Source organism: Elephantulus edwardii, unplaced genomic scaffold, assembly GCF_000299155.1.
Source record: "Elephantulus edwardii isolate Elephantulus edwardi_28Jun2011 unplaced genomic scaffold, EleEdw1.0 scaffold00011, whole genome shotgun sequence".
Taxonomy (NCBI): Eukaryota; Metazoa; Chordata; class Mammalia; order Macroscelidea; family Macroscelididae; genus Elephantulus; species Elephantulus edwardii.
Window position 1 is genome coordinate 22,341,068 of NW_006399761.1, and position 8,142 is coordinate 22,349,209.

Here is an 8,142-nt window from a genome sequence, read left to right on the forward strand (position 1 = left end):
GGAGCTCCCCGGAGAGGCCGCGCGCACAGCCGCCGGCCCCGGAGCGCACGCGCGTCCGCTCTGCAGGCGCCCGCCGGGGCCCCGATCGCGCCCGACACCCCTCCTGCACCCCCACATTCCACCTTCGGGACCGGGCAAGTGGGGGGCGCTTTCCAAACACCTCGGAGAAAAGAGACACCCTCCCCGAGCTGGTCTCCGTCTCCGCACTACCCCGACCCGCCAGCGAAACCCACCTTCTTCCTCTTCCTTTAGCAGCTGGGAAAATGGGGGGCGTTTATGGAGCCCCGGGAAGGCGGCTCGCAGCTGACACGATGGGCTCCCTCAGAGGAACCTTCCTCTTTCCCCGTCTCCCCGTCCACATGCACAACTTGAGCTCCTCGCCAGCGGTCGCCGCACGGCTGCGGACCCCCGCTCACACCCCCTGGCTGGCGTCTCGGGACGCCCTGAGCCCCCACTTTCTCCTAAACACCTCCCCTCCCCCTCCATTCGGAGCAGCGCCCCTCAATGCGGAAATGTCCCCGGCCGCGCAAACTGACGGCGGCGACAGCCAGTCGGGAGCCGAGGCGGTCGCGGGGTCTGGCCAATGAGATGCGCCGAGGTGGCAGGGGCGGGGCGTGCGAGGGAACGCGGCGAGGCGGGGCGCTGGTAGACGGACGTGGGGCCGGCGCGGCGCGCGTGGGAGCCGGGGATGCGGGGCTGCTCGCGGGGTCCAGCCGGGGACACTCAGTCCTTTTCAAACACTTCAACAGGAAAGAGGACCTGAAGCACAGCCAGTGTCGTCCCTAAAACTGATCTCGTTGACCAGGGATTGCAGAAACCAGGAGCTGAGATGACAGGTTCTATAGGGGACAGTACTAGCCACATCCCAGAACATGAGGATGAGTTAAGAAGGAAAAGACTCGCTCCTCATTCATGGACCTTCAAGTGATGTCTGTTTAGAAGCCAAGAGACGACTCCTTTTAAGATGCATGAAGCATCCTAAGAATCCTGGACAGGTTTACAAATGAAACCTGCCTAGAAACTTGTGGGGAAATCTAGAGGTGGAAGATAGGGGGCAGGGAAGAACTGCGTTTGGAGACAAGGAGTGAAATGGATTGTAAACTAAAGAGAAGTTTGCGAGCCAGTTTTCCTTCTGGCACCATCTGGTACCAAAGTGCTAATTTTTTTTTTCTCAATGTGCTATTTTTCAATCCTTGCCCTTCACCCCTTAGAAACAGGGAAATTCAGTATTGTCTGCCCAGTTTTAGATCCTGGGCTACAGAACCGCCTTACCAGCCGTTTTTTTTCCTTGAACTAAAACAGGAACTTTTTGTCACCAGGTAAAAACGGTTAGTGTCTCCAACCACAATCGAATGGATTGGGAAATTATGATACATTCATATAATGGAATACTATGCGGCACGCATGAGCAATGATTTTGTAAATTATTACCTAGCTTGGGAGGGACTGGAGAGCATTATGCTGAGTGAACTGACTCAGTCCCGCGAGGACAAGTATTGTATAAAACGATTACTGTAAAATGGGTATGAGAGTCCAAGGGGTGGAGGGTGGAAGCAGAGGATGAGAATGTGTGGAGGTGGGGGCCATGGATTAATCATGAGGTTGTACAATTTAATGGGGAGGTGGTGAGGGAAATTGGAAGAATCTGGTCTGAAAAACAATGTATTCCAATTTTATAAGTAAGCTAGTATAATAATAAAAATATTAGTGTCCTGCCTCCTCTTAAGATTTTGGTGGTTGGTTTGGTGTGTTTTTTTTAAGTGTTTAGCACAATGCCTTGTACATAGCAAATACTCGATATTGAGTGACTAGTGTTGTTTTACAAATAAGACAACAGGAAACAAGAGTGGCATCCACTTCTTAAATAACATGCCTCCGGCAAGAAACTATGATCTTTGATAAATGATGATAGTTATAGAAAGGCTTCAGGCCTTTTGTTCAGAGTCGCTATGAGTCGTGCTCAACTCGATGGGAATCAGTAAGGGTTGTCTTTGGACTATGGTTAGTAAAGTCAGTGAAAGAAAAGACATTCAAAGTGGTGGATTGACACAGTGACTGTAACAGCTGAAGAGCTTGTGAGGATGGCAAAGGACTTTGACAACCATTCTTTCTCCAATGACTAGCTCCTCCTGTTATCATAATTTGATACCCAAATTATGTAAGAAAAAGCCTTGCTTCTAATGAGCATTCTTTTGGGGATCTATACTACAGTCAATATTCTTGCCAGCACCACACTTCAAAAGCATGTTCTTTCGTCTTTGTTCAATGTCGAAATCTCACGTACAATGAGGCAAGTGCCAAAGACCATGACTTGATTCGGGTGCACCTTAGTCCTCAAAGTGACATCCTCACTCCCGAGTACTTTATTGATTTGTTGTTGTTGTTAAGTACCACTGAATAGGAACCGAGCCATAGCTGACCCTCCAGTGGGTTTGCAGAGGCAATTAGTCACACAGGAGAAGATTGCCCTTCTTTTTTTCCCCACAGAGCAGCTGTAGCCTCAAACCGCATGCCTTTGGGATTGCAGCACAGTGTTTTATCCTGCTCCCCACTCTCTGGCAGAGGGGACAGGGAGCTATCTATACCTGGAACAAGTTAACTTTGTTTTTTTCTACTTAGATCGTGCATTTGGGCCAAATATAAGAATGATAGCCTTAAGTACTGAGTTGTGATGACTTTACAGTATGCTTTGCTAACCACTGGTTGTAGGCAGTATCCAATGGTTTAAAAATTGCCAGGTATGAAAAAGCAAACAAATCAGTATGTGTGGGCTGCTTTTTTTTTCTTTTCTTTCCTTCTTCTTCTCTATTTTGCCCATCCCCTACACACAAGAAAATAAAACTCTGCAGTTTGAGGGGAGATATGTTGCGGGAAAGAAAATTTCTACATGCCCAAAGTATGTCGTCACAAGACCAAGCAGCAATTACACAGTATGCTGTTGCCCACACCAGATATTGGCTTCCTTCTGTGCCCATCTAACGCCTGGGCCACCCACCAAAAAAAAAAGGAAAAGGGGGAGGGAGTATTGTTACTCAATCGGCAGTTGCCAGATACTGACTAAATCTAAGAATGAGATATTTCACTTGTGTCAAATGGTCACCAAACCAGCTGAACTGGAAAATGATAATCAAACAGTATCTGTAATAAACTAGTCATGAAGGAGCTCTTAAAATTGAATGAGATCTCCAAATCCTTGGGGAAGAGAAAGACATCATGCTTTCCGGTTTGCCAACACCCTGCAAATGAATCAGGAAGTGCACTGAAACAAGTTGTGCCTTTACATTATGACATACCCTTCCTTTTGTACACAGTATGATTTTTAAATTGTATATGAAGGTTTTGTGATATTTACATTAGAACAGTCCTTTCAAATGACTGAGATACTTAAAAAAATAGTCCACAGATCGTTGTCTAAGAGTTTGTAAGTCATTCTTTTATGCCATCTTTAAAAGTCCTCGGTGCACAAAAATGCAGCCTAACCATAGCATGTATGGTCTTGTTTGCCCTTATCAATACATCCTTTTCTAGGTCCTTCTTTGAAGGTTACATAGAAGGCAGGTCTTTAATCTGCTGGCTCCTGCTTCTCCCCTTCTGCATGTCACCCAGAGGGTTGTTGAATGGAAAACAGTGACAAAATGGTTTTATCTTAGTCATGCGCCAAACAGCTTCTCCAGACTCCCCTCAAATAGAGACTGGGGAATGAATAGGCCCAACAGTAGCCTTAAAGGAGCACCAGGATACTTAAATTCTGGTGGCCTAGTGGCAAGAAGCTGTGCTGCAATCCCTACGGCAAGCAGTTTGAGGCCACCAGCTTCTCTGCTGGAGAAGGATGGGCAATCTCCTCCCATTAGATTAACTGCTTCTGAAAACCCACCAGAGGGTCAGTAATGCATTGGTTCCCACTTGACGGTACACAACAACAACAGATTTTTATATAATGATACTTTAGAAATTAAAAATACCTACAAACTAAAAAATAATCATCACTTCTTACTGAACTAAAGCTCTGGCGCCTTAGTGCTAAGGAATTGCACTGCCAGCCCAAAGGTCCATGGTTTGAATTCACCAGCTGCTTCTCAAAAGAAAGATGGGCTATTTCCTTCTATGAGATTTGTCATTGTTATGTGCCCTTGATTCACCTGTGACTCATAGCGACCCTATATACAACAGCTCCGAACCCTGCTCTATCTTGAGCCAATCTTACTGATTCTGACACATCTGCCCCAATTATCATGTCAGTCCATCTCATGTGGGGTCTTCCTCTTCTGTGCTGTCCCTCCACTCTTCCAAGCATGATGTCCTTCTCCAAGGACTGATCCTTCCTGGCCACGTGCCCAAGGTATGTGAGATAGAGCTTTTAAATCCTTGCCTCCAAGGAGAAACTTGGATTCACTCTTTCCAGGACAGACCTATTTGTTCTTCTATAAGTCCACGGTATGTTCAAGATTTCTCCATCACCACAACTCAAAGGCATAGAGTCTTTTTCTGTCATCTTTAGTCATTGTCTGGCTGTCTTATGCATAGCATGTAACTGCGAAGACTATGGCCAGGATCAGATGCACCTTAGTCTCTAGACTGACATCATTGCTCTTCAACACTCTAGAGAGGTCCCTGACAGCAGGCTTTCCCAAAGTGATTAATCTTTTGATTTCCTGATTGCTGGTGCCAAAGTGTTGATGGTGGAGCCAAGCAAGTTGAAGCTATTAGCAATTTCAGTCCCTTCTCCATCTATCATGGTGCTGCCAGTTGACCCAGTAGTAAGAATCTACAACTTCCCGAAAACCCACTGGAAGGTCAGTTCTGACTCAACAGCAAGGAATGCATGAATGTTGAGGCAGTCACATTGATGAATAGTCCTTTAGCTTTTTCTGATAATTAAGTAGCTAAATTATTTACAGACCTATACAGTAACCGCAGTAGATTCTAGACAGCTGTTCAGTGTTCTCCAGCCCTAGCTGCATATCAGAGTCATCAAGGAGATTTTATTGAATGTGATCCCTCCCACGTGAAAACAAACTGGAGGGCCAGCTTGTGGGTCGGTTCCAACTCAACATTACACAACAGGGATGTAGGGAGCTTTGGCGGTAGTCTGTAGAGAGGCACAATGTTTATCCAAGGGCTGAGGCTCTCTGAAAGTTTAAATCCATGGAAGAAAGATGAGCAATTTCCTCTTGTGTGTTTTATAGTTGCTGAAAACTTGCTGGAGGGTCAGCTATGAGTCACTATGACTGTATAGCAGTGAGAGAGTGATGTTTGTCTAGATGATGAGGTTACTATTTCCTCTGGACTTTGAAATTTTCATAGGAGAGAGCTGTGAAATAGATTAGAAAGGAATCTAGTTTAATCCTAACACCCCCCTTCCTCTTTCAACCACATTAAGGAATCCCTGTTGTGCATCCATCACCTTTTGATTATTGTCCAAACATCTCTGCCTCTGGTCTAGCTTATCCCAATTTCTTGCCAGAGCCAGCACTGGAAAGAAATGGACAAAGAATTCCTGTTCCCTAACTTAGTCCTGGGGAACGTATTTTAAGCATATAACCCGTACCACCCTAACCAAACGTTAAAGCCAAGATTCATGCTTTCAGGACTGCTGTTTGGATACAGCCTTAAATAACTGGGTGATTACTTATTACTGTTGAGTACTCCAGAGTGCTTCTTGGAGGCAGTCACACATACTTTGGGCCTGATGCTAAGAGAGGCTATTTCTTGGAGAGGGATATCATATTTGGAAAGGTGGAAGGTCGGCAAAGGAGACAGGTACAGTGGATTGACGCAGTGACTGCAGCAATGGGTTCTAGCGTGTCAGGAAGTGTGAGGATGGCGCAGGACAGGATAAAGTTCAGATCTGCTGTCCATTGGGTCGCTATGAGTTGAACTTAAATTGATGGAACCTAACAACAACAATTGAGTTGATTGCATTCAAATCCGCCTGATAGGACAGAGCAGAACCCTGTAAAGGGTTTCCAAGGCTGTAAATCTTAACAGAAGTACAACGCCACATAGTTTTCCCCATGGAATTAACTGTTGGGTTTGAACTGCCAGCCTTTTGATTCACTGCTAAGCACTTAAACATTGCAGCACCAAGGCTCTCCATTTGGTAATTACACATCATTAGGTGAATAATGTGATTGTTGTTGTTGTTATGTGCCATCAAATTGCTTGTGACTTATAGTGATGCTATGTACAATAGCTCTGAACCTTGTTCTGTCTTGAGCCAATCTCACTTTCTCTGATGTATGTATCACCATTACCCCAGTCACTGAGTCACTTCATCTCATTAAGGGTCTTCCTCTCTTGTACCTCCACTTTCCAAAGCATGACATCTCTCTCCAAGGACTGGTCCCTCCTTGTAACATGCACAAAGTATGTCAGACAAAAGTTCAGAATCCTTGCCTACAAGGAGCAGGCTGATTTCACCCTCCCTAGGACGAACCTGTTTGTTCTCCTAGTAGTCCATGGTATATGCAATACTCTTCTCCAGCACCACAGAACAAAGGCATCAATTATCCTTCATCATGCTTTGTCATTGTCCAGCTCTCCGAGGCATAGCAAGTAATTGCAAAGATAATGGTCTGGATCAGGTGCATCTTAGTCTCTAGACTCTCTGGAGAGGTCCCTGACAGCTGATTTTCCCAGTGCAATTAGTCTTTTGATTTCCCAGCTGCTGGGACCAAGAGTGTTGATTGTGGAGCCAAGCAAGCAGAAACTGTTAACAATCTCAGCCTCTTCACTGTCTATCATGATGCTGGCAATCGGCTCAATGGTGAGAATTTTTGTTTTCCTGATGTTGAGCTTCAATCCATATTGAAGGCTGCAGTTTTTGACCTTCTGCAGCAAATGCCTCAGATCCTCCTCAGTTTCGGCAAGCAAGGTTGTGTCATCTGCATAATGCAGGTTGTTGTTGAGTCTTCCTCCAATCCTGTTACCACATTTCTGCTCACAGAGCCCAGACTCCCAAGTGATCTGTTCCACATTTAGATTGAAAAGGTATGAAGATAGGACACATCCCTGGCATACACCTTGCCAGATTTTGAGTCATGCAGTGTTTTCTTGCTCTGTTCTGACAACTTCCTCCTGGACCAAGTATAGGTTTCATATAAGCACAATCAAGTGTTCTTGGATTCTCATTCTTTTCAGAGTTAGCCACAGTTTGTTGTGATCCACCCAGTCAAATGTCTTTGCCTAGTCAAAGAATCACAGATAAACGTCATCTCTGCTTTCAGCCAAGATCTAATATTGGCTATAATATCCCTAGTGCCACAACCTCTTCTAAACCCAAGCCTGTCATCTGGCAGTTCTCAATTAATGTGGTTCCAGTCATTTTGGGATAATTATCAGCAGGCTCTTGCTTGCATGTGATATTAATGATATTGTTTGATAATTTCTTCACTCTGTCAGGTCACCTTTCCTGGAATAGGAACAAATATGGATCTCTTCCAGTCAGTTAGCCTCCAGATGTTCTGGTACAACTTGGTGAGTGCATCCCCGACAGCGGCTGTTTGTTGAAATAAGTCAATTGGTATGTGGTCAGTTCCTGGGACCTTGTTTTTAGCCCATTCTTTCAGAGCAGCTTGAACTTCCTCCTTCATCACGACAGGCTCTTGATCATATGTTGTTTCATGAAACTCGTGTGTGTCAGCCAATTCATTTTGGTTCAGTGACGCTATATACTCCTTAGAAAATAAATAAATAAGTTCTCTAGAGTGAAAAGGAGGAGAAATGTCATATTTTGAGGACAAAAGAACCCCATAGGGGGCAATTAAGAATATTAATACATTTAATTACATCTTAATTGTTTTATTTAAATAAGATAAACCCTATTACCTGCCCCCAAGGTCTTTTCTTTTTTTTTAGTTAATTTTAATCAAAGTTTACAGAGGCTTAGGGTTTCCAGTCATTCATTGTTTCACTTTTCTCCCTGCCCATCGCCTCCCCGCCATTCGCTCTTCTCCTTGCAAAGTAAATGAAAAACTCTTTCATTGTTATGCATTCCCTCCCCCCAAGCCCACTTCACTGTGCATTCTGGACTCCTGTCATAACAAGAATACCCATCCACCTATCCCTTTTAAATAGTTCTCTCCCGCATCTGTTTCAATGCAGTAGACACCATTAACAATTCAAATAATATTGAAATGCCTA

General features: G+C 44.7%; 1 protein-coding gene across 1 annotated transcript in view; it reads left to right on the plus strand.

The window, feature by feature from the left end:
- The first annotated feature begins 588 nt into the window (after positions 1–588).
- Positions 589–8,142, plus strand: part of LOC102861250 (uncharacterized protein C2orf78-like) — a 67,476-nt gene continuing 59,922 nt past the window's right edge. Inside the window, exon 1 of the mRNA XM_006881029.1 lies at positions 589–773. Coding sequence (XP_006881091.1) covers positions 589–773 — 185 coding nt within the window. The remainder of the gene's footprint in view (positions 774–8,142) is intronic.